The sequence below is a fragment of the Bubalus bubalis genome, chromosome 20 (assembly GCF_019923935.1).
Source record: "Bubalus bubalis isolate 160015118507 breed Murrah chromosome 20, NDDB_SH_1, whole genome shotgun sequence".
Lineage (NCBI taxonomy): Eukaryota > Metazoa > Chordata > Mammalia > Artiodactyla > Bovidae > Bubalus > Bubalus bubalis.
The window spans coordinates 56,388,350-56,415,407 of NC_059176.1; the positions used below are offsets into that span (position 1 = coordinate 56,388,350).

The window sequence follows — 27,058 nt, forward strand, 5'->3', positions numbered from 1 at the left end:
CTCTCTGTCTAGCAAGAGGTTAAGGCATCTTTCTCCACATAACTATGTCCAATTTAATTTGCACTCCTATGGGTTTACTCCTGGACGCCATTCAAGTCGACTAGCACTGAACAAGCCTATGCTTTCATGCGGCTGTTCCAGAGGATTCCACCTGTCTTTGGAGGGAGAAGCCGGCACACAGGGCCCCTGACTGTCTCCAGCGCTTTCTTTTCTTTTTTCTCAAATGCCCACCCCACTCCCCACCAGACCTGCAGATTCTCTGACTTTATCCCCAAGCAGCCCCTCTGCCGACAGGTCAAGAATACGATAGTCCATCCCTTTGTGGTGGAAATGATCCATTTCACCTCTTAAGAGCCTCTCTTCTTGACCCAGGATTCTGGAGCCCACACGTTCTCAGAGCCCCCCAGTGTATTCTGTGCGGGCATACTGGAAGCTCAGTTTTCAGCAAGGTGGGCAATTTTGACTAAATGCGCCTGTCAAGGCCTCAAATTAGAAGAAACATTAGCCAGTTGGCATGACAGTGCAACAGCTATCTGCTCTATCTGCCAGGTTTTAGTTACCAGCCTTGAAGCCAAAAAGAAATGGGCTTCTTGGAAACAAGTGATGGAATTCGGGCTGTGAATTATATAACCCACCAGCTTTCCTCAGACTATGGGGGAGATGTTTAAAGTTTTCTAAGTTGGAGAAATGCAACCCCCTCCACCCCTCACCACCATCCTGGCAGCTCCCTCCTACCTCTGAGTACCTCCTACCAGCCTTTCCTTTCCTCTCCCTCCAGCCCAAGAAGCTAACAAGTGCTGCCGCTTTAAGAGCGGGAAGGTGTTGTTTTAAGGGCCTCTAAGCCCCCCTTCTCAATTTCAGCTCCAAGCTGAGATCACATCCCCCATGGCAGCCAAGGGACAAAAGCCATTTATCAACCCATCTGATAAAACCTCCAATGGGCTGGATCTTTATCTGGACCAAATAGAGATGCACACACACACTGCAAACTCCTGCTCCTCCAAAAGGAGGGATTTCTTTTCTTTTTGAAAGAGGAGGGTCGCTTCAAATTTTATTTTCTTAGTTATTGGGAGGGAACCAAATCAGCCAGACCCTTCTATGGGGGGAAGCAGGAGGGAGTGGAAACTGCCTTTAAAAAAAAAAAAAAAAAAGGAAGAGGAGGAGGACTCCCTGCTGCTTGACCCGGTATGGAGGTTGTAATATTCCAGGGCGAGGGTGCACCGGGTGGGTCCAAGGGCTCTTTGAGGCATTGACACCCTCCATCCTGTCTTTGGTCGGGGCCTCCCCAGTGGAATCCTGGGCTACAAGCAGGTTGCGGCTCACCCGGGACGCCCTTGGGGCGCGCAGGGCCAGGTGGGTTCCGGGGAGGGGGGTCCCCCTCCCCGAAGCAGGGCTGGGGCGGGAAGGTAAACGGATCCTTTCTCCCTTACCGCTGCGGCACGGTCCTCCCACCGGGAGCCCCAACTTACAGCCAGGCCGGGTCCGGACTGCCCAGTTCTGCCAGTTCCTGAAACCCAGTTGGCTGAGGAGCAAAACAAAACAACCCAATCCCCGGTCTAACTCAAGTCCTTTCTTGCAAAGCTCGGGAGTGCGCGGGGTCTGCGGATTCGTTCCGGCTGCCGAGCGAAGGCAAGCTCTTTGCAAAAAGACACCTCGGAACCCCGCAGCACAATGGAAGTGGCCGGGAAATCCCGCCTTGCGTCGGGGACCATTTGGTCCGTGACGCTGGGTTTATCTGTATTTTTTTTTAGCAAGGGGAAAATGGATATAAAGCTTGGCGTTTCCAGGCTGTGAGTAGCATATGGCAAAAATGGAATAAACTTTAATGAAACATTATAAAGAAAACAGACCCGGGATTTAAGTTTCGTGCCTTCCCCCTCCCCCCGAAAGGAAAAAAAAAAAAAAAGTAAAGAAACTGGAGCGTTTGGGAAGGAACAAATGCTTCTCTGTGGAGTTGGTCTCCCTTCCCCCAACAAAAACAAGAGGTCCCGGCTCGGAGGAATTTGAAAGCAGCGATCTGCCAAAAACATTGTGAAAAACTATGGGGGATTCATTGGAAACAGATGGGCTTTTTCAGCTTTAATTCTGAAATTCTCTCCCTTTCTGACACAATAAAAACAAACAGGGGCCGACGCGGGATGTTATCACAGGAACAAGGGGCCGGCGGTGCCCAGCCCGTGGGCTTCCCCGCGTGGGCAAGCCCGTGGGGGCGGGACGGGGTCCCGCGGGAGGGGGCGGTCCGGGCTCGGCGGGGACCTCAGAGGCGCCCCCGGCTCCACCCCTGGGCACCGGACAGGTCTGCAAACTGCGGGACGAGAAGCTAGAGAAAGTGCCCCCCGGATCCGAGTCCGTGCCTCCCTTTCTCCCACTTCTCCGGGGCCCCTAAGGGGAACGTCCCGGGTACCCCCTTTTCTGGGAAGTTGGGAGACGTCCCCGGCGACTGTGATCTCCCCGCCTGGCTCTTTCTCATTACAACCTGAGAGGGTTCCCCCCCAACCCCAGGTCCCCACGCGCATCCATCGCGCCTTCGGCTGGACGCGGGAGAAACAAAGAGGCGTGGAAACGCGAGGCGGTGGCCCGAGGGCGCCCGGCGAACCTGAGCTCCGACTCGCCCGCAGACCTGTGGCCCGGCGCCGCGAGGAGACCTGGGGAGCGGGCCCCGCGCGCCCAGCCGGCCGTTCCCGGGCTGGAGCAGTGCCTTACCTGCGGGGAAGCTGCAGAGGAGGAAGGCGAGAGTCGGCCAGAATCCCAGGGCTGGTCGTCCTGCCCCTCTCCCCATACCCATCCATCCAGCTCGGCCTGTTACCACTAGCCTCTCCCTGGAAGAAGAGTTCAGGAGAAAAAGAAGAAGCAGATAAATCACGCTGCCGAGAAAGGGCGGCCTCGCTCCGCCGGCGGGAGCTGCGAGCCGGGAGGCTCGGTCCACCTCGGCCGCGGGCGCCCGGCGCGCCCCCCCGCCCCGCGCGCCCCTCCCTCGCCAGCCATCGCCCGGCTCCCCGCCAATGTCGGCGCGGCCCCGCGGCCCCCGCCGCCGCGCGGCCCGCCCCCTCGAGCTCGGATTTCAGCGCGGCCCGCGGGGGGCGGGCGGAGAGGAGCTGGGCGGGGACCGCGCCGCGGCGCTGGCCTCGGGGACCCGGGGAAGCCGGGGACTGTGGGCGCGCCGCGGCGCCCCGAACCCCGCGGCTGTACACCCGGGAAAGGACCCAACCCTCCGAGACGGCCAAGCCCCGCAGAGTGCAAGGATGGCCGCACGGCCCCCCGGCCCCCCGCCTTCTTCCCTAAAAGTGGCCAACCTAAGTAGAAACTGAGCTTGAAAAAAAAAAAAAACACCACCAAAAACCCAGGACCCTTTTACAACTAGACTGCAGTCCCAAAGTCGCCACTGACACCCGGGCTCTTCTCTCACTCCGATGTGTCCCGGGTGCAGGAGGCTGAAAAATCCACCTCTGATGTGTCCGGGGTGGGGCGGGTGGGTGGCCCTCCGGATCTCCCCACCCCCCATCCCGTGGCCCCCGAGCTGGGGCCCCCGCCCAACGGAGGCGGCAGGGTAGCGACCCCCCCCCCCCACGCCCACTCCGAGGCGTGGATACTGCGGTTCGTGCACAGGGCCCAGACACCGGGCACTGCCAGGGCAAGGCCACCAAAGCCGCTCCTGGGAGGGCATCAGGGTGGTGACTTCCTTTAACTTGGTCACTTATTTTTCCAGGAGTAAAATGTCTCCTCCTCAAGATTCCCGAGACCTCGCAGCTGTCTTGCGGCTGTTGGGCTATTTAAAAGAGACTGGCAAGGTCCCCTGAGAAAGGCCTTTTGGATGGAACACAAATAGGCCGGAGCAAGTGTGTTTAGTCAAACTCTTTGAGCGACCCCCTCACCTCACTTCCAAGCCTACTCATCTGGTTCTTTGAAAAAGACTTCTGAGTTTTTATCCCACTCCGATGTTTCTCTTAAGCACTGCGGCAGTCGGTCACTCGCTGCCGGCCGCGAAGGCCGCAGGGCTGCGTGTCTGCCTTTGGGACGCTGCCGGCCTTCAAGGGAGTGAAGCTGCAGCGGAGAAAGCTCTGGGCGAGGGGAAGAGGACCCTAGGTCTGTATGCAACCGGAAGCAGTCAAAGTGCTGAAATTGGCTTCCACAAAACAGGTAGGAAAGAGGACTTAACAGCTCAAGCAGCCAGGCCACGGGGCAAAAGCCAGCCGTTGTCCCCTCAGGGCAAAATGCCATGATGGCCACTGCTGGCCCTTACAATCTGGAGCACCACCATACTTTTCTCAGAAATTTAGGTCTCAGTCCAACAGGCTCTAATTATCATTACCCCCTCCCCCCTCAAAAAAAAAAAAAAAAAAAAAAGGGATTTATTTTAAGCCCCGGTTGGCAAAATGCTAGAGGTTCGTCTAGGGAAAGGCCACCACCTCAAAATCCAGATCTCAGATTGCATTCCTCTCAGGCCCGGCCGGACTGGGAGCCAGACCCACAATTATTCTCTAGAATCGCAGGATGACCCCAACACAGTGAGGCGGGCCCAGAACCAGGCTGCACAGAGGCACCTTTGAGGTCCACCAATTAACACCCTCCCCTAGATCCTGCCTTTCACAAGTTAGTTCTAAAGCTTCTCGCTAATGAGAGAGAAAGGGTCCATTAGCATTCCCAGCAGCCCCACCCCCACACAGCTGCAGCGTCTCCAGGTCAGAGAATGGGACTCGGGGACCCTGCAGGGAGGCTGAGAAAGAGGCCTGTGAGCAGGCCCTGCAGGCACTGTCCTTGCCCAAGAGTGGGGGCCTTTGGCTGCAGGACTTTGAGCCTCTACACTTCAGGGTCTTCATCTGTAAGGGGCAGGCTGATAATGTTGTCACCCCAAGATCACAACTGAATACAAACGTACAAAGCAACTGGGCAAGTCATGTGATTTTTTTTCTGCTTCCCAATGCATATCAAAGTTGTTTACACTATACTGTACTCTGTTAATTGGAGAAGGAAATGGCGAAACCTACTCCAGGGTTCTTGCCTGGAGAATCCCAGGGATGGCAGAGCCTGGTGGGCTGCCGTCTATGGGGTCGCACAGAGTCGGACACGACTGAAGCGACTTAGCAGCAGCAGCAGCAGTACTCTCTTAAGTATGCATTCGTATTATGTCAAAAAGACAATATGTATACCAGGTGGCATTGGTGGTAAAGAACCCGCCTGCCAATGCAGGAAATATAAAAGACCCAGGTTCAATCCCTGGGGTGGGAAGATCCCCTGGAGGAGGGCATGGTAACCCACCCCAGTATTCTTGCCTGGAGAGTCCCATGGACAGGGCAGCCTGGTGGGCTATGGTCCATGGGGTCACAATGAGTCAGACACGACTGGGCGACTAAGCACTTGCCCTGGTATACAGAGGTGGGAGGGAGGGTCAGGGTGGGGGGGCACATGTACTCCTGTGGCTGATTCCCGTGAATGTATGGCAAAAACTACCACAATATTGTAAAGTAATTAATCTCCAATTAAAATAAATTAAAAAAACCAAGACAAACAAAAATACTTTGCTGCTAAAAAATGCTAACCATTGAGTGAGCCTTCAGTGAGTCTTTTTGCAAGAGTAACATCAACGATCACTGATCACCTAACAAATGTATAAGTAAAGAAAAAGGTTGAAGGACTGAGAGAATTACCAAAATGAGACACAGAGACACAAAGTCTGTGAAGCAAATGCTGTTGGAAAAATGGCACCGATAAACTTACTGGATGCAGGGTGGCCAAAGACTTTCAATTTTTTTTTTTTTTAAGAAAGCAGTGTCTGTGAAGTGCAATAATATGAGGTGTGCCTGTACAATCCGGGAGGGACACTGGGCCGTGGACGCGCCCCAGCATTCCTGCTGGGGCCTGGCCGCCATTTGGGGAGGAGATCCAATTCCTACAGCGTAAGGGCATCATTTGGGCAGGGGACACAAAGGGCTTCCTTCTCACAAGGAGAGATGTGTGAGGCTGAATTTGGACATCGTAAAAGTAGAGATTTGGCTTTCACACAGCTAAGACTATGAAGAGAAATTCAGCCACAAATAGAGCAATATGGGGTTGTGTTGACCTTGAGGAATCTGTCTATACTGGCCAAACCAACCAGCTTATTATTGACAACTCCCCGGCTCTCTGCAAAAATAAGAAATTCTTGAAATGTTGGGTTTGGGAACTTAGCACTCCGTTTACCATAGAAATTCACTTAACTCCGCGTGTAGCTGACTTAAGACTAACAGCTATCGTTACCTTCTGACCACCTCTGCATTTTCCCTGGAGACTTTGTCATGCTTCGGCTCCCTTTCCCTCAGTCTTGGCTCTGGAGGCGGCCCCACTGAACCATCATCCCTCCATCTCTCCCTTTCCACCTTGAGGGGTGGTGGTGCTGTGTGATGAATGGGCAGAGGGCTCCTGGAACGCAAGGTCTACATAAGGTTGAAGCCCTCCTGGGACAGGGATTTCTGGCTTCCCCAGCCTCTGGGGTATGAACAGGGTGTTCTCAAGTCCAGGGCCTGAGTCATCGGTCAATAAATACATATTTAGGACTAGAGCATGCTAGTCCCTGGGGGACAAAGCAATCAATAAGGTAACTCCTGTCTTCTGAACTGCTGGTAGAAATAGATATTAGAGGAAGGTGAGGGGAGAAAGCAGAGGTCAGAAGTGAACAGCTGACTACCCGGGGAAGGCTTGACCCAAAATCTTGCAAGATGTCTTCAAAGATTCATTTTCAGTAAGAATGATAGTAACAGGGGCTTCCCTGGTGGCTCAGTGGTAAATAATCTGCCTGCCAGTGTAGGAGACGCAGGTTCGATCCTTGATTTGAGAAGATCCCACATGCCTCAGAACAATTTTAAGCTGTGGGCCACAAGGACTGAGCCCACGCTCTAGAGCCTGTGCCCTGCAACAAGAGAAGCTGCTTCAATAAGAGGCCCGTGCACCGCTACTAGAGAGCAGCCCCTGCTTGCCACCACCAGAGAAGAGGCTACGCAGCAGCAAAGACCCAGTACAGCCAAATAAATAAATACAATTTAGAAAGGAATGATAATAGAAATGGCTCATGCTTCAATGTGCTCTCATATTATGTCAGGTGCCGGCTAAGTGCGTTACGTTTCTAGACACTTTACGCTAAGGTAGTTTCTCTTATGATCCCCATTTTGCAGATGAGGAAACTGAGGCTGGGTGAACTTAAGTACTCACCCAATTACCAGCTAATAAACTGCAGAGCCAAGCACACCAAACCCCATCCCTGACATGCTGTATGTGTCTTTCATGCCAATGAAGCAAGTCTACACTGGGCTTAAAGTCAAGGCAAGACAGATAAAACTTAACAATCTCTTTCAATAAGGAATAACAGACTCTGACAGGGAGGCCCATAGGCACCGGGGGCCTCCAGCCCACTCTTGGGTGCAGCATGGGAAGTTCTCCCAGTGTGGGTGTGTGCCAGGGGAAGATGGTGGGCAAGGGAGGAGGCACAGGGCAGGGCTTCCAGGTAGAAGGAACACCAAAGATACCATTTACCAAGGTGTGGCTTGTCTGAGGAGGTGGAAGATCTTGATGATGGCTATAGGAGAAAGAGGTGAGGCTACAGAGAGAGTACGAGCCTGGGAAAGCCTCTGCAAGGCCAGCACATGCTCTGCTAGGGTGTGCATCTTTAGGAATCAGGAGCCACCCAAAGCCTCCTGAAGAAGAGGGATTTATTCCTTTGGTAGCCCATCTCAGGGGACTTAACAATAATACAGATGCCCAGGCGCCACTCAGGGCTTCCCAGGTGGTGCTAGTGGTAAAGAATCCACCTGCCAAAGCAGGAGACTTAGGAGACGCAGGTTCGATCCCTGGATTGGGAAGATCTGCTTGAGGAGGGAATGGCAGCCCACTCCAGTGTTCTTGCCTGGAGCATCCCATGGACAGAGCAGCCTGTCAGGCTACAGTCCATAGGGTGGCAAAGAGTCAGACATGACTGAAGCAACTTAGCATGCAGGCGCCACTTAGAGCATCTGAATTTGAATCTCAGGAGGTAAAGCCTTGGGTGTCCGCATATTTAATGAGCTCTCCCAGGTGACAAATGTGTAGGGACTTGTAAGTTTTAAGTTCCATCACCCTCCATCAACCTTGGGTGCACATAAGACCCAGGTTGATTCAATCAGTTCATCCTCTTGGACTTAAAGTCCAGGCAAGACAGAGAAACCAACGATCGCTTTCACTAAAGCAGAGACTGGCATGTGACCCAAGCTGACCAATCAGCACCTGTCCTGAGACTGTTGCCATGAGGAAGCGCCCAGTTCTGATTTCTGATTCCTCTGTAGGATGGATCTGGGGATAGTAATCTGACAGGAAGGCAAGTGTTGATGAGTGCTGTGGGTTGAAGCTGTATCTGCAGCATTGGCATATATATATCTTTATTATTAAACTTGAACTGTGTCTGGCGAGCTTTTCAGGAACTGATGGAGATTTTCAGGGCTAACCATCCCCACACCACTCTTTAGCATGTGATTCTCCCTGAAGCTTTGTCTTAGCTCCTCGGAGCCACCTAAGAGCCTGTTCCAGCTATGGGAGCCAACAAAGTTCTAGTTTTGCTGAAATTGGTTTGATTTTGGGTCTTCTCATGTCTAGGCAGATTCCTGACCAACCGGGAGAAAGCTAAGGTCCAATACTGGTCCCAGGAAGTATTTTTGCCATCCTCAGAAGTGCAGGGATGTGTTGTCAGTTCAGCTCAGTCACTCAGTTGTATCCGACTCTTTGTGACCCCATGGACTGCAGCATGCCGGGCCTCTCTGTCCTTCACCAACTTCTGGAGCTTGCTCAAACTCATGTCCATCAAGTCGGTGATGCCATCAAACCATCTCATCCTCTGTTGTCCCCTTCTCCTCCTGCCTTCAATCTTTCCCAGAATCAGGGTCACTTCCAAGGAGTCAGTTCTTTGCAACAGGTGGCCAAAATACTGCAGTTTCAGCTTCAGCATCAGTCCTTCCAATGAATATTCAGGACTGATTTCCTTTAGGAGTGTCTGGTTTGATCTCCTTGCAGTCCAAGGGACTCTCTAGAGTCCTCTCCAACACCACATTTCAAAAGCATCAATTCTTTGGTGCTCAGCTTTCTTTATAGTCCAACTCTCACATCACATGACTACTGAAAAAACCATAGTTTTGACTAGACGTACCTTTGTTGGCAAAGTAATGTCTCTGCTTTTTAATATGCTGTGTAGGTTGGTCATAGCTTTTCTTCCAAGGAGCAAGCATGTTTTAATTTCATGGCTGCAGTGATTTTGGAGCCCAAGAAAATAGTCTGTCACAATTTCCATTGTTGTGTTGTCAACGGCTCTTAATCCACTGGGCTTCCCAGGTGGCGCTAGTGGTAATGGGTCCGCCTGCCAATGCAGGAGGCGCGGGAAATGCACGAGTCGAGTCGAGGGTTAGATCTCTGGGTCAGAAAGATCCCCTGGAGTGGGAAATGGCACTCTTTTTTTTTTGGCTGGAAAAACTCATTTACTGGCAAAATTTCTTGAGCCTCCTCCACTCCTCACATTTGAGTAAATTTTCTCTGTACTACATTTTGAGGAACTCAGTTGTTTAGTGGGACCCAATCCTCTTTCGTAATTATCCCTCAAATTCCTCTATTTTAAAAAAAGTATTTTTAATTGGAGGATAATTACTTTATAATATTGTGTTGGTTTCTGCCATATATCAACATGAATTGGCCATGGGTGTACATGGTCCCCTCCGTCTTGAACCTCCCTCCCACCCCATGCCATCCCTCTAAGTTGTCACAGAACACCGGATTTAAGTTCCCTGCATCATACAGCTCAAATTCGTCTTTAAGACTTCAAGGGCTACACTGAGTCTGGCCATCTCAGACTTGATGAACTAGAGCAGTTCAATCTGTGCGTAACCTTTAAGGTTTTATAGACTTTTGATCATATCACCTTTCTGGCTTCATCTTTCCACGCTGACATCCTTCAAGAACGAAGCAGGCCAGCTTCTTGGGAAAGCCTTCTGTTTGGGTGATTACTCACCTTCCTACAGTTCTGAGATATTCTTCTCTAGAAGAAGGTCATAAAACTGCCAGGTTTGGGTAGAGCCCAGGGAGAGCACTATTTTTGGCTTAGCGTCCAATACCATTTCTGAATGCTTGGTCCTGCATGGCCTTTAGCAAACAAACATTTTGCAAAGACCCTCAAGATTCCTTGGGAGCTATAAACAGCCTGGACACAGTCCGTTATTTTTGTAATTTGGATTATGTTTTCCTAAGTGCATTGGATGAGGCTTGCCCCTGCGAAAGCTTAATATGCATCTTCTTGTAAACTCATAAACTGGTCCTGCAGTTAATCACCATTTGTTTGCCATCTCTCCACAGAGTCTGGAACCATTTCATCTGCAGGCCTGGAACCATTCATTCCTCCAGATGATCTATGGACATTTAAACAAAGTCTGGGAGCACTGGCAATCCTTGGGGATCCCCACTGTTTATAATTCTTCATTTAGAAAAGTACCTGTTTATCATATTTTTTGTTTCCTATCTCTAAGGACAATTCCGATTCATGGCGATTTCCCCCTGCATTCTGGAGGAACTTACTGTTGGAAATGACCTTTGGGGTGGAACTTTGTCAGAAGGAATTTTGAACGTCTAAACATAATTCTTCCCTGTGTTTCTCCAGGCCTATTTCTACCTCCTCGAGGAATGCTAATAGATGATTGGTCCAGTTTCACGTTCTCTTTTCAGAAAGTGTGTTGTGCTTTGGCCAGTTAATTAGGACTTTACAAAGTACCTGCTGACACTACCCTTTTAGTATCTGTTCCACCAAAGTGACTATTAAATGTGATTCTTCCTGGATGGGTGGGCTTCCTTTGTGGGCAGGAGGCCCGGCATGTACGCCCTTGGGCGAGGGCCAGTGTGGAAGGAAAGTTGCCTTTTTTGGCCACCGAGATATGACTGCCATCTTTAATTGCCACTTCTCCCTTTCCTCCAGATGGTCCTGGGGTAGAGGGCCCCAGGCTTTCCTTGACCTGTTTGTTGCCATGACGACACAGGAATCTCCCTGCTTCTCTTCTTCCAAAGTCTGGTTCTCACTGTCCTTACTCTGGCATCAAAAAACCTCTTTACCGTTGATTCTGGAAAGCCTTACAGTGTGTTCCCGTTTTGGCTTATCTTGTTGGTTTTTTTTTTTTTTCCCTTTGCTTCAGGCTTCCTTTCTCTCTGTGTGCACATGGCTTTCTTGGTTCTGAGCTCTGTCCCTCACCCTGAGGGATGCTTATTTGTACTAATTAAAACACACAGATTTTTTTTTTTTTACAATATTTTAATGGATTTTTGAAACACACCTTTCCCTGACATTCCAATGGCTCTCTTTAGAAACTGAATGAATATTTCACCTTCACTTTGAAACCTCTCAATGGATTTAAAACACATTAGCAGATTTTATTTGCTCTTGGACATGTCTTTTGCTTGCCCGATGCCTCAGAGGGTGAAGAATCCACCTACAATGCAAGAGACCCTGGTTCAATCTCTGGGTTGGGAAGATGCCCTGGAGAAGGGAATAGCAACCCCCTCCAGTATTCTTGCCTGGAGAATCCCATGGACAGAGGAGCCTGGTGGGCTATGGTCCGCGGGGTCGCAAAGAGTTGGACACAACTGAACAACTAATACTCTTCACATGTCTTTTAATGTCTATGATTAGGTTAGTAAGATCCCTCCACTGCTACCAGGCAGATTCTTTTAATCAGTTTTTCTGTTTCATTCATTCAACAAACATTCACTGAGTACTGGGCTCTGAGCAGGTTTTGGGGGTTCTCAGATGAGCAGCAGACAGTTCGGCACCCCCCTCTTGGAACCCCGGGGGGGCAGTCAGATGTGGAGATGAAGAATTCTACTTTTGAGGACTCTTGAGAGTGGTGTTTGTGTGGTGTCTCAGGAGCCTCATATTTATTTCCCATTCGGTTGCCACAAATCAACGTGGGACTTAACAAGGCTGGGGAGTCTTTCAGAACTGGGGTCTCTGTCAGTAGCTTCTTTAAGCAACTGGACCACTGACTGCAGAGCAAGACGTCATCAGCACCAGGTATGCTGGCAGCTACATCACTAGTGGCCTCAGGACTGCAGCACCATCTGGCAAAATGCCACCTGCCAACAAGGCACGTGGGACTGCCCCGTGCGCTGGCACCCCTGCTCAGTTCAGTTCAGTCGCTCAGTCGTGTCCGACTCTTTGCGACCCCATGAACTGCAGCACGACGCCAGGCCTCCCTGTCCATCACCAACTCCCGGAGTTCACTCAGACTCACGTCCATCGAGTCAGTGATGCCACCCAGCCATCTCATCCTCTGTCGTCCCCTTCTCCTCCTGCCCCCAATCCCTGCCAGCATCAGAGTCTTTTCCAATGAGTCAACTCTTCACATGAGGTGGCCAAAGTACTGGAGTTTCAGCTTTAGCATTATTCCTTCCAAAGAAATCCCAGGGCTGATCTCCTTCAGAATGGACTGGTTGGATCTCCTTGCAGTCCAAGGGACTCTCAAGAGTCTTCTCCAACACCACAGTTCAAAAGCATCCATTCTTCGGCGCTCAGCTTTCTTCACAGTCCAACTCTCGCATCCATACATGACCACAGGAAAAACCATAGCCTTGACTAGATGGACCTTTGTTGGCAAAGTAATGTCTCTGCTTTTGAATATGCTATCTAGGTTGGTCATAACTTTCCTTCCAAGGAGTAAGCGTCTTTTAATTTCATGGCTGCAGTCACCATCTGCAGTGATTTTGGAACCCCAAAAAATAAAGTCTGACACTGTTTCCACTGTTTCCCCATCTATTTCCCATGAAGTGATGGGACTGGATGCCATGATCTTTGTTTTCTGAATGTTGAGCTTTAAGCCAACTTTTTCACTCTCCACTTTCACTTTCATCAAGAGGCTTTTGAGTTCCTCTTCACTTTCTGCCATAAGGGTGGTGTCATCTGCATATCTGAGGTTATTGATATGTCTCCTGGCAATCTTGATTCCAGCTTGTGTTTCTTCCAGTCCCCTGCTCAGAGGTCCTCTTTGGAGGACATCTGTGTGGAGTGTCTGCCCCAGAACCTTCCAGAAGCACACCCCTGCTGGTAGACATGTATGTGCATATTCATGATGCTGGAGAGATATAAAAAGGATTTTTTTTTTTAAAGAAAACACAGAGAGAGCAAATTTCCTGGACTTTCTGTTTCCCTCCATCTAACATCAAATTTATTTCAAGAAACTGAAACAGTATTATACATACATTAAAAAAAAATCAATTTCCTGTTAAATGAAATAAATTCACTATCCCTGGAGGTCATGACTATTTACAGTTTCATGTGTATCTTTCTAGATATTTCTATATGCAATAAGCACACATAAAATCAATCAATCAATCGATTTCTCTAGCTAGCTAGCTATCATTTTACCAAAAAGTCTTAGCAAGCCCCCAAATGCTCCCTCCCCAGCGGGTACTTCCTATTTCATTCTGTCTCTCAGTGAAATAGCCCTGTAAATCCCTCCACTCATGGCAGGAGCTGAAGAGACTAAGAACTGAGTTCCCCAGCTAAAGGGGATATATGTCCGTAGAGAGAGATTTAAATATAAAACAGTCCATGTGAACAAAGAAGCAGACTCAGATTTACAGAGAGCCAACTAAGGGTTACTTGTGGGGAGAGGGGAGTGGAGAGGGGCACGACAGGGGTAAGGAATTAAGAGATACAGCTTCAAGGTATATTGTACAACATGGGGGATATAGCCAATTTCTGTAATAACTATAGATGGAGAATAATGGAGAATAACTTGGACAAATTGTGAATCACTATGTTATACACCTGTAACATATAATACTGTGCACCAGCTATGTCGCTGTTGCTGTTCAGTCGCCCCGCTGTGTCCGACTCTTTGCAACCCCAGGGATTGCAGCACGCCAGGCCTCCCTGTTCCTCACCATCTCTCAAAGTCTTTCCAAGCTCATGTTGCATCAGTGATGAGTTGGCTGTTTGCATCAGGTGACCAAAATACTGGAGCTTCAGCTTCAGCATCAGTCTCCTTCCAGTGAGTAGTCAGGGTTGATTTCTTTTAAGATTGACTGGTTTGAGTTCCTTGCTGTCCAAGGGAGTTTCAGGAGTCTTCTCCAGCACCACAGTTTGAAGGCATCAGTTCTTCGGTGCTCAGCCTTCTTTACAGTCCAGCTCTCACAACTGTACGTGACCACCGGGAAGACCATAGCCTTGACTATATGGACCTATGTCGGCAGAGTCAGCTATACCCCACTTTAAAAATAAATGAAAATAAATAAAATAGTCCATGTGAAGGAATGCCAACTGCCTTTACAAAATTATATCCTCTTTTTCTCCTGGACTTAATTCCCATTTTCAAAAACATGTATTCTGTCTTCTCTCATCTGTAAGTTAGTAAATCCACATTTACCCCAACTTACACGGTGGAGAAGGAAATGGCAACCCACTCCAGTGTTCTTGCCTGGAGAATCCCAGGGACGGGGGAGCCTGGTGGGCTGCCGTCTATGGGGTCGCACAGAGTCGGACACGACTAAAGCGACTTAGCAGCAGCAGCACACGGTGGAAGGTAAGTAATCTGCGTCAGGTCATCCAGCTAGCTGAGTGGGGTTTGGGCAGGTCTGGGTGACTCCCAGCCGTCACCTGCCACCTCTGATAAGCTCACTGGCCCCTTCCCAGGCACAGAGATGGTGGGTTTTCTGTCTGCCTCTGCTGACCCTTGTCCATCTATTAATACATGCTCATCTTATTCAGGACAGAAGGAAGGATTCCCTTTGAGATGCCCCAGTCTCATCTCAGGCTGAGCTGGAGGCCTTCATATGATCTACTAACAGTTTTTGGGGTCGCATTTCCATAATGTAAGCCCCTCCTTTCATCTGTTTGTACCTCTCCTTCTTGACCGCTGAGACTCTCAGTAAGCTCCTGGAGTAGCTTCATTCATTCTTTTGCTACATCTTCCCTTTCTCCCTAGATGGGATTGTCAACTAGTATATAGTTGGAGTTTCATTTATGAAAGTCTTCCTCACTTTCCTCTCCAGTTCTTGTCCGTGACTCCAGCCCACACCTACTAGTTGGTCTACAGCTGCCAATTCTGCCTACAAAGGTCAGTACAGAGTGATAGCATTTGTGAATTGCTTACTTGTCAGTGTTGAGATTGAGAGTTTTTATTTATTTTTCTTTTTTTGGCAGCATGGTGCGGCATGCGGGATCTTAGTTTCCTCACTAGGGATTGAACTTGTGCCCCCTGAAGTGGAAGTGCGGAGTCTTAACCACTGGACTGCCAGGGAAGTCCGAGATTGAGAGTTTTTAGACACTGAAGTGGATATGGAGAAACAGCGAGGCCTGGGGTTTGGGGCAGTTCTACGTCTAGCTGCGTGGCCCCTGTCCCATCCTATCTCTGGATCCACAGCTTCTCAATCTACAGAATCATGACCTGGGTGCCCCACTCCCCTGGGGGGTGGTGTCTCCCAGCTTCACAGTCTGGTATCTCTAGGGATTCAGTGACCAGGTATTAGCTCTGTAACTAAATGGCCTTGCCCACACCTGACTCTGAGGAGCCACTCTGGGGCCCCATCTGGACCATTTCTGGGTTCCCCCAAGTGAAATGTTGATGAGCAAGTAGGAAATGTTATTTGAAAAGTGACATTTGTATGTTTTAGTGCCAGCATGAAGTTCTTCAGCAATCATTCCCAGCAATATGACCGTATACATGAAACCACACCTTGAAAACACTTAGTAGCCTCGTTTTAAAACAACTTTTGGGTGCCTATACTAAGATGCCCCAGGTTCCTATAAGGGAGAACAGGCCACCCAGTATGTTCCTCTTCTCATTCCAGTAAGTTCTTGGGAGAAGAACCAGCTTGGACCCATTTATCCACCAAATGGCAACTGTTTGAACTGACAGTGCATCTGCATCTCTCCCAACCAGCAGAAGGCCACGGTATTTGGATTAATGAACAAGTAAGTTGGTGCCAAGCACAAATACCATAGGCATTTAGCAATAGGAACAGATAACCAAGTTATTCATCAAATTCAAAACTGTTTAGAATGGCTAATGCAAAGCTGAAATAAAGAAGATCCCTAGCTGATGGGTGGCGGGGAAGGGTGCCAATCTAGGAAAAAACCAATCTATTGCTTTATGTGACACTTTCTCTACCACCATGGTTTTCTTTTTTTAATTTGTTGGAGGCTGACGGAATGTCTTCACTTTTACATTAGAGAGTCAGTATAGCACGCTGGCCAAGAACACAAAGTCTGAACAGATACTAAAGCTCAGTTATCCCAACTGAAAAATGGGGATATACTTTGGCTGCCTCATAGGGTTATTGTGAAGATTAAATGAGTTAACACAGTGATAGACCACTTAGAACAGATGCTAGGAATAGAGTAAGTGTTGATAAGTAATAGCCAATGTTAGTTCTTGCCTGGACAATCCCAGGGACGGGGGAGCCTGGTGGGCTGCCGTTTGTGGGGTCGTACAGAGTCGGACACGACTGAAGTGACTTAGCAGCAGCAGCAGCATTCTTATATTACCAATAAGAACCATTGTTTTGATTGTAACAAAGTATCTACTATAGGTTACAAGCCTTTAGATGTGTGGGAATTGGGGGGAAATCCGCAGAATTCCCCAAGGACTTTTATTTTGTTTTTTAAATTAAAAAAAATAGAAAGCCCAGAGATAAATCCACGCACATATGGACACCTTATCTTCGACAAAGGAGGCAAGAATATACAATGGATTAAAGACAATCTCTTTAACAAGTGGTGCTGGGAACTCCGGTCAACCACTTGTAAAAGAATGAAACTAGAACACTTTCTAACACCATACACAAAAATAAACTCAAAATGGATTAAAGATCTAAATGTAAGACCAGAAACTATAAAACTCCTAGAGGAGAACATAGGCAAAACACTCTCTGACATACATCACAGCAGGATCCTCTATGACCCACCTCCCAGAATATTGGAAATAAAAGCAAAAATAAACAAATGGGACCTAATTAACCTTAAAAGCTTCTGCACATCAAAGGAAACTATTAGCAAGGTGAAAAGACAGCCTTCAGAATGGGAGAAGATAATAGCAAATGAAGCAACTGACAAACAACTAATCTCGAGAATATACAAGCAACTCCTCCAGCTCAACTCCAGAAAAATAAATGACCCAATCAAAAAATGGGCCAAAGAACTAAATAGACATTTCTCCAAAGAAGACATACAGATGGCTAACAAACACATGAAAAGATGCTCAACATCACTCATTATCAGAGAAATGCAAATCAAAACCACTATGAGATACCATTTCACACCAGTCAGAATGGCTGCGATCCAAAAGTCTACAAGTAATAAATGCTGGAGAGGGTGTGGAGAAAAGGGAACCCTCTTACACTGTTGGTGGGAATGCAAACTAATACAGCCACTATGGAGAACAGTGTGGAGATTCCTTAAAAAACTGGAAATAGACATGCCTTATGATCCAGCAATCCCACTGCTGGGCATACACACTGAGAAAACCAGAAGGGAAAGAGACACGAGTACCCCAATGTTCATCGCAGCACTGTTTATAATAGCCAGGACATGGAAGCAACCTAGATGTCCATCAGCAGATGAATGGATAAGAAAGCTGTGGTACATATACACAATGGAGTATTATTCAGCCATTAAAAAGAATACATTTGAATCAGTTCTAATGAGGTGGATGAAACTGGAGCCTATTATCCAGAGTGAAGTAAGCCAGAAAGAAAAACACCAATACAGTATACTAACGCATATATATGGAATTTAGAAAGATGGTAACAATAACCCTGTGTACGAGACAGCAAAAGAGACACCGATGTATAGAACAGTCTTATGGACTCTGTGGGAGAGGGAGAGGGTGGGAAGATTTGGGAGAATGGCATTGAAACATGTAAAATATCATGTATGAAATGAGTTGCCAGTCCAGGTTCGATGCACGATACTGGATGCTTGGGGCTGGTGCACTGGGACGACCCAGAGGGATGGAATGGGGAGGGAGGAGGGAGGAGGGTTCAGGATGGGGAACACATGTATACCTGCGGCGGATTCATTTTGATATTTGGCAAATCTAATACAGTTATGTTAAGTTTAAAAATAAAATAAAATTTAAAAAAAAATAAAAAAAAATTACTTTTTATATAATTTTGAAAGGTCACACTCCATTTCCAATTATTACAAAATATTGGCTCTATTTCCCATGTTGCACAAACACATCCTTATAGCCTATCTCACACCCAGTGCTTTGTCCCTCCCACTCCCCCAGCCCCACTTACAACCACAGGTTTGTTCTCTATACCTGTGAGTCTGCTTCTTCTTATTTTGTTATATTCACTAGTCTGTTGTATCTTTAAACTTCCACATATAAGTGGTATGATGCAGTATTTGTCTTTCTCTGTCTGATGTACTTCGCTTAGCATAACGCCCTCCAAATCTATCTATGTTGCTGTAAATGATGCTTTGACATCTTGGCAATTTGTAAGTAATGCTGCTATGAATATTGGGGTACAGTTTATCTTTCTGAATTAGTCCCAAGGACTTGCAGATAACCTTGACCTCTGGGTGGGTTCTAAGTGCATTATCAGTTATACTCAAGTTTTGTTGAGCAACCAGTATAAGACAAAGTCTCCCACATGACTGTAGGGTCATTTCAACAAAGTGATGGACACAGCTGTTTCCAAATGAGGAGACTGAGACTCAGGGAGATTAAGTGACTTGTCCAAGGTCACTGAGAATATAAATGGCAGGGAGAGGTTCAAACCCAGGTCTTGTGGGGCCAAGTTCAGTGTATTTCCCACCAAATCATAGTTATTTCACATTTTCACCAGGGTTTACTTTTCCCTGTTAGTCATATAATACGCTCCATATATATAATGATGGCTCATGATTATAGATGCACATATGTTTAGAGATATACTGTTTTCCATAAACAAACAAAGATATTAAAATGTTTTAAGAAAAGAAAAAATTTCCCGAACCATCTCCCCTACTGTATCCCCATAAAAACTTAGGAAGTTGAAATAGAGAGGTTTTTTTCTGTCTTTTAGGTATTTTTAGGTCGAGTTTTCATAGAGTTTTCATAGAGCACTTACCTGGGCTTAATAGCCTCTGTGTGTTATGCTCCGTTGCTAAGTCGTATCTGATTCTTTGAGACCCTTTGGACTGTTGCCCGCCAGGCTCCTCTGTCCATGAATTCTCCAGGCAAGAATACTGGAGTGGGTTGCCATTTATTCCTCCAGGGGATCTTTCCTGATCCAGGGATTGAACCCTCATCTCCTGTCTGCATCTCCTGCATTGGCAGGAGGGTTCTTTACCACCTGAGCCACCTGGGAAGCTGACAGCCTCTGACAGACAGGTAAATATTACACAAAAAGATGTTTAGGGAATGCTATCTACAATATCAATTCATTGGAGTCCCTTCAGACCTCAAGCCATTCAGAGTCTGTGTTAAATTCAAAATCAGATGGGCTTCCATCTAGAGATTGGTCACTGACCCAGAACGGGAAGACTTGGGCGCCACCTTGGTTCGGTTTCGGTGTCATCTTGGCTTGGGTTTGCTTTACGCTCATTGATTCTTGGCCCAGGTGTGTACATTTTGGGAGCAATACGTTCCCTAGCAATGCACCCCTCAAGTCAGCAGACTCTGACAATAGCATCTATTTGCTCATGAAGAAACCAGATGCTTGGAGTTTAGGAATCTCCTCTATCAAAATGCTCTCAGCAGAGAAAAATCAAAGCAATTATAACCTCACCACATGTCTGAAGAGGGTTGTGTCAAGCTTTTCCTTACCATATGACCTTGAGATACCCAAGGACACAAAACCAAGGCGAGTAAGGGGAGCACTTTGAAATTGGCATTCAGAAATTTGACTTTCAAACTATTTTAGCTGTACTGACTGATGTAAAACAACATAAGCTCCCATGAACTCCTTGTTCTGTGGCAGAAATGACCTACCAAACCTAGCAGTGAGGGGTTATTAGCAGGTCTGGACCTGTGAGGGAAGCGATCACGGACCTCCTCACATCTACAGGTGAGCCAGTCCTCAAGCTCTACAGTTTCCATTTTTAAATTTTGGCCACACCACGAAGGTTGCAGGATCTCAGTTCCTTGACCAGGGATTGAACCTGGACCACAGCAGTGAAAATGCCAAATCCTAACCATAAGACCACCCAGGAACTCCTAAAAGCTCTGTATTTCTTTGTGCTTGCATAAATGGAAGCCCATGTGAGAAAACAGAGTTGTATTAAAACTCTATTTATTATTTATATTTTACCTCTTTTCCATAAAGGATATTAAATTAAATGTGGCTCAGACGGTAAAGAACCCACCTGCAATAAGGGAGACCTGGGTTTGATCCCTGGACTGGGAAGATCCCCTGGAGGAGGGCATGGCAACCCACTCCATTACTCTTTCCTGGAGAATCCCATGGACAGAGGAGCCTGGTGGGCTACAGTCCATGGGGTCTCAAAGAGTCGGACATGACTGAGTGACTAAGCACAGCACAGCACACAAATGAAAGTCATGTACCCAAACTTCCAAACAAACATGAATTCTCACTCTCTTCAAGGTTCCCATTGTTTTGAGGAAACCTGGTAGCTGTTACAACTCTGTGAATGAAACTCGCATCCGCACGTGCTTTTGTGCGAGGACCTGTCAAATCCCCACTCTGATGCGGGGTGTGTCCACTGCCATTGGAGCACCGGCTGCCAGGTGGGAAGCCACGGCTCACCTGAAGACCATGGGACGAACTGAAATAAGGACGTGGGCCACTCACAGGTCCTGCAGGACGGACCTGGTGTACCTCAGGGGGCCACACAGGGAGGTCACGGCCAAGGGCAAACAGAGAGACAGGACTCGGGGCACACGCCTTTAGGGGCTGTGGGTAGAGGGTGCTGGGGTTCCTGACCTAAGGCCAGATTGGTCAATTAAAACCAAAAATGTGGGCTTCTGGTGAGCCTGAAGGGAGTCTCAGCTAAGGGGGGGGCACAAGTGGTGGGTCCTGGGGAGAAGGAGAGACTGTGGATCATGACCCCTGGCTGCTATTTTGGGCGTGCACTTGCATGAGGGGGCTGGTGTCAATTTAAGCTCCCCACAGCCCTCCTGGCCAAACAAAACAGATGCGGAGGCAGCGATACCACGGGGTAGCTTAGCTAAACCCTCAGCAGCCCAGCAGATTTGTTCCTGTGCATGCAGGTCTGCTCAGTCACTCAGTCGTGTCCCACTCTTTGCAACTCCAGGGACTGCAGCCCGCCAGGCTACTCTGTCCAAGGGATTCTCCAGGCAAGAATACTGGAGTGGGTTACCATGCCCTCCCCCAGGGGATCGTCCCGACCCAGGCATTGAACTCCAGTCTCTTTTGTCTCCTGCATTGACAGGTGGCCTCTTTACCACTAGCACCACCTGCGAAGCCCACAAGATGCCCTAGTGAGATAGAAGTGAACAAACTTTAGGGCACTGGTACTTGTATACGCTCATCCTGCTGCGTGTCCTGTGAAGGACACAGAATCTAAAAGACTTGGCTGTGTTTTATCAGATTGTTGACGGAATCTTTTGTTTTCAAGTTTCTGCCAGATTTTCAGACTCTGACAAACCCAGGATCCTGATTCCTGAAAGCTCTTCATCTTGGAGTGTTGCTTTAAACAAAACAATCGAAAAAAGACAAGTAAACTCAACTGGCAATTTTATCATAGTTTTCTGCATAAACAGTGTCTGCAGCACTTTCATTCTTTACTGTAGTAAATCTGGATATAATAATTTTATAAGGTATGTAGCATGCATTTATGTTTGTCTAGTAGCAGTGACTTTTAATCTTTTGGTGGTGGTGGTTTAGTTGCTAAGTTGTGTCCGACTCTTGCGACTCCATGGACTGGAGGCCACCAGGCTCCTCTGTCCATGGGATTATCCAGGCAAGAATACTGGAATGGGTTGTCATTTCCTTCTCCAAAACGGCTGCAGAATCGATGAAACTGTCATTCAATCATGTCTGACTCTCTGTGACCCTGCGGACTGTAGCCCCCCCAGGCTCCTCTGTCCATGGAATTCTCCAGGAAAGAATACTGGAGTGAGCAGTCATTCCCTTCTCCAGAGGATCTTGCCGACCCAGGGATCAAACCTGAGTCTCTCACATTGTGGGCAGATTCTTTACCCTCTAAGCCACAGAGACAAATTCTTAAATCTTTCAAAGGGGGCTGTAAGATATTTGCATTTGGCATTTTTTCCCAATTTCTGCCCAAATCACAAAATTTCTTTCCTCTAGCCCTTAGAATTATAAAGTTTCACACCTCAGTGGGCATTCTTGCCTCCTGATCCTTAGGCTCTAATGTGATATCGCATTTTCTCCTTATGGGTCAGATCTGGCTAAGAAACTGTCATCCTTGTAAAAGATGTTCATTTTTTCACCAAGGAAACTGACTTCTGACTGACTTTGTCTGCACACTTGGGCAAGGCAGTCCTTAAATTTTTTCCACCGTCCTGTTCGTCGCTCTTCAGAGCAACGTTGCTAAGGGAAGGGAGGCTGAAACTGTCACTCAGTCAAAAGGAGGAAAGGAGAGGCCTGTCATCTGAAACGCTGGATCTCCCCTCTTCAAGTTAAGTCTCTGTTAAGTTTGTTGAATGAATAATGAATGTTGTTTGAAAAGCAAAGCCATTCTCCCGGAGAGCCACAAGGATACTGCAGACACTTAAAAGTTGGGTGAACTTACACTTGATATTATAAGTCAAGTTCTAGAACAGTGATCTTTAAGGAGGGGTGCCCTTTTGTTTCACGGAAGAGGTGGCAATAAGCCTGCACTCTGTTCAAGCTCAGTTTCATTTGGGTATATCCTGCCTCTCTTCCTGGGTGGCAGACTTTGGGAGAGAGTACCCCTCTAAGACATGACTTAATTTGGGGACCACACTTGGCAAAAGCAAGTGCTTGAGTTTAATTCGCTTGGTAGCAAGGCTGAAGGGAAAAAAGCCCTTTAAACTTGCAGAACCTTGGCTCCACCTCTCCACCTCTCTAGGCATCAGTTTTGAGAGGCGGAAATGTCAGCACCTCTTCCTGAACGCTTCCCTAGAAGCAGCGAGCATCACTGTGAGAGTGACTTGAGACCCCGCCGCCCCGTCCCTGTGTTAGGAACGCTCCGTGCCTGATCATTTTGTTTCGTATCTCCTCACCTAAGGACTCCTCTATCTGGCCCCCATGGGCTGGTTTAACAGCCAAGTCAAGGGGCATGTGAACTAGGGGCTTCTCATCCTCCGCTGTGTATTATTACACACACTGGGGAGGGATTGAATCAGGCCTCAGAGAGGCTTAGAAGGAGAGAAAGCAGACAGAGGTTTTCTAGTGAAGGTCACAGAAGCCCTCTTTGAATAAGATGCCAGGTTACGGCAAGACCCTTTTTGTCTTAAATCTAGTTATTAACTAAACACCCGCAAAGGGGGACACAGTTTGCGATAGTGTGGGGAGTGGGCGGAGAAGCCGCCTCTCCTTTGGAATGTCTGCTCGGAGCATAGGCGCCTGTCTGCCATCTGAGAGGGAAAGGGTGGGAGCAGGGTTATTGAAAAAAGGATGCTGGGGACCTCCCTCACCACCACCACAGCTCAGAGGCTCTCGAGGGGGCAAGGACCCTCCCCACAAGGAGAGCACCACACCGCTCTACAAGGAACCAGCTGACTCTTCAGAACAGGGAGAGTCCAGCGCATTGCTAATATCATCTGCCCTGGAAGGTGGCAGCAAAAACCAGGCTCCGGGAGACGGTGGAGCCCGCCTGGCTGTGTGGGTGCCCCACCCACAGCCTTTGTCCGCTCTGTTTGCCATCCAACAAAGTCTGCCCCAGTTGCTAATTGTCGATCGTGTCCCTTATAAGGGAGGCCTGCTAGTTGCTTGCCCTGGTAGTGGGACAGCAGGAAGTCTCTGTGCAAAAAAAAAAAAAAGCCATTTTTGTATAGTATATCTCTTCTGGATGGATTTGTGCCAGACTCTTTTCCAGTTCTCCTTCAGCTGCCCTCCAGAGCACAGCCCACCTCTTTTATAGGGGGTCAGGGCTCAAGACTCCCCTGACAAATCATTCGTGTGTGTGATGCACAGGAGAAGATCACAGTCGGGGCACAGGTTTTGCTAATTTCTGCGACACGTGTCCAGAGAACAGGCACAGGCTCACCCTGGTGACATTCTAGGTCATGTCTGTGCTGTGTGCTCAGTCGCCAAGTCATGTCCCACGCTTTGCAACCCCACTTACTCTAGCTCGCCAGGCTCCTCTGTCCAGGGAATTGTCCAGGCAACAATACTGAAGTGGGTTGCCATTTCCTCCTCCAGGGGATCTTGCCCACCTAGGGATGGAACTCATGTCTCGTGCGCCTCCAGCATTGGCAGGTGGAAGCCCTATGCTTGTGAGAGAGGACCCTTAAGCCAGAAGGAGAAGGTGACGGATCTTCTCCAGGTGAAAGCCTGCCACACTCAGTGCGACCTGCAATTCTGACCCGTGAGCTGGGTGCGCGGAGCTCTGTCGCCGCTGCGCTTCAGCTCAGCCGGAAGGTAAATAAATACAGCAGGGAAAACTCGTCCCTGGGTTAGCTCCTGCCGCCCAGAGAGACGCCCCGAGTCTCCACTTTGAGAACATTCAACTTCGAGGCCTAAAAAAAACGCGCGGCTCATCATTTCCGCTAGATGGCGCGATGTCCCCTAATCCGTCCGCAAGACACCCGATTTATAAAAATAAATACAATCCGACGCCTTCCGAAACCACATCACATAATAGCAGCTCGCAGGCTCCCATCAGAAAAAAAAAAAAAAAAAATCTAAATCTGGGGGAATTGACTCTACGTCCGAGCAAATCTAACGCAATCACATTAACAGGCTGCAATCAAGAATTGCACGGGGGAGCCCCCTTCATCGGCCCTCCCCCTGGGTACACCTGTTCCCCTGCCCCAGCGCTTCCGCTGGGATGGGCCACGGCTCGAACCACGCGCGGAGCCTTCTCTGCTCGGAGCTCGCCGGGTCCACCTGTCCGCTCAGGAACACCAGGGCCCCCCGGGATCCTACCCCTTAAGCATTCAGCCCAAGCCCCTCATCTTCCTGCGCACCTGCCCTTCCAGGCAAGGGACCACTCGGACCCGAGCCCACACGGAGCGCAGCGTCGATGCCCCCGGGGCCGGCGCTCGAGCCGCGGCTCTAACTAGGTAGCCTGGCGCAGGGCAGGGGGACGCGGCCCGGGCGAGTCCGGCCAGTGAAGGCTCACGGCGGGACGGCCGGGTGGCCCGCTCGGTCTCAGGCCCCGCGGGCCGATCGGAAGGGCCGCCCGAGGAGGAGGTGGCAGCGCGGGAGAAACGGAGCTCCCAGCACGCGCACAGTGTACAGACGGTCTCCGGGTGTGCCCAACCGCGCGCGCTGCAGCCTGCCGGGGAAGAGCATTTTAGGGAAAAAAAAGAACAAATACCAAACCACAAAAACTTTACTGCTGCCAAGAGCTCAAGCGATCGAGTCGCAGCAAAGCTCCAAATCTGGGCAAGATGAAAGCAAGATGAGACGCAGGGTTGGAGCGGGGGGAGAGGTGGGGAACCAAAGCGGTGCGGTGGCCCGGGCAAGTGGCGGCGGCGGCGCCTCGGGGCTGTCAGAGCCGGGTCGGTCAGGCTCCCGGCGCGCGCTTACCTTGGCGGCTGCATGAGCCCCTGCAGCCCGCGGGGGGTGGCGCTGGCCGGGCGGCGGGAGAAGAGGGGGTGCCGGGGCGCCGCTCTCGGCCCCGGGGCAAGGTGGGAGGGGCTCGGCAGGCGCTGGTCCCCGCCACCCCGGCCGTTTCAGCAGCGGCCCGGGGCGCGCCGCCTGCTCCCGGGCTGCATGCCTGCGAGCGCCTGGAGGAGCCGGCCCGAGAGCGAACCGCGAGTGCTTCCCCAGCCCAGAGGCTCGGGAGGCGCAGCCGGCGCTCGGGAGACAACTGCCGAGTCGGGCTGCTCGGGCCAGCCCCCTCCCTCGCCCGGCCCCCGCCCGCCGCCGCCGCCGAGCGCTCGGCGTCGCGAGGTTCGTTTGCGCGCGGAGGGGAGGGGGCCGGCCGGGCGCCCAGGGCGCGGGCGGGGGGCGAGGCGGGCGGGGCCGGCGGGGAGGGGGCGGGAGAGGAGGCGGAGGTGCGGACTCAGATTGCCCTGTCCTCCGCGGCCGCACCTTCCCGCATCAGCACCGGTTGAGGGGTGGGCTGGGGGTGCGCACGCTGCAAATCGAGACTTCCCTAAACCGCGCCCGGGTCAGGGGGGCGCGGGCGACAAGTGCGGCGACACTCGAGGCGCCTCCAACTTTCCTAATCTCCCTCTAGGATGCCCTGGAGAGCACGTTTCCATCATCCTTTCCAAGGTGGTCCAAGGGTCAGGGACCGGGGCGGGGTCGGGGGCAGTTGCTCTGAGGTTTCTGGAATAGACCTTCGCTTCCAGGAGAAATGCCGCTGCTCTCTCCAGAGACACACCTTTGTTGCAGACTGAGATGTTTGTTTTAAGACTCTTCTGTTGGAAAACCAACACACGTATGTTAAATGTGTAATGCACGAATACATTGTTACGTACAAAGCTGAGGCATATCTAGAGAATAAAGACGACTATATTACGTCCCCTCCACCTTGCAGCCGCTCCCCAGCGGTCACCTCGGGTCGGGGTGTGCTCCGCTGCGGGTCTTTCTCCTTGCTCTGCCCTTTTACCAGCACACGCGCGGATTGCAAGTGGATTCTCACGGGCTTTTCAAAAGAAATGTTTCACCGCGCGGCGCACGCACACACTGGCGAGAACACGGCCACTTGAGCTGCGATAAATTCCCCAGAGGCTTCCGGAATCCGGAGAAAGATCCGGATCCCTGCAGTGACACACAAGGAGCCACCCCATCGCCCGCAAAATCTGAAACTGCAGCTGGGCCCTGAAGTCAGCCTGAGCACACAGCTCACGCCCCTGTTAGCGTTGCGCGGCTGGAGAAATTGGCCAGAGCATTTCAGACGGGGTGATGCCCTTGGCGTGTTTTTTTTTTTTTTTTTTTTTTTTTTTTTTAACAGAAAACAAGCCGTCTTTGGATTTGGATGTGATGAGACCTCTTTGGATTTGCAAAATAAAAAGGTATT

At 49.6% G+C, this 27,058-nt stretch overlaps 1 protein-coding gene across 1 annotated transcript in view; it reads right to left on the minus strand.

The window, feature by feature from the left end:
- The window catches only part of RGMA (repulsive guidance molecule BMP co-receptor a), a 50,678-nt gene extending 24,911 nt beyond the window's left edge, over positions 1–25,767 (minus strand). Inside the window, exons 1-2 of the mRNA XM_006078764.4 lie at positions 25,618–25,767; positions 2,704–2,819 (exon numbers count right to left, since the gene is read on the minus strand). Of these exons, the coding sequence (XP_006078826.1) occupies positions 2,704–2,819; positions 25,618–25,631 (130 nt within the window). The 5' untranslated portion in view covers positions 25,632–25,767. The remainder of the gene's footprint in view (positions 1–2,703; positions 2,820–25,617) is intronic.
- Between the last annotated feature and the right edge of the window lie 1,291 nt (positions 25,768–27,058).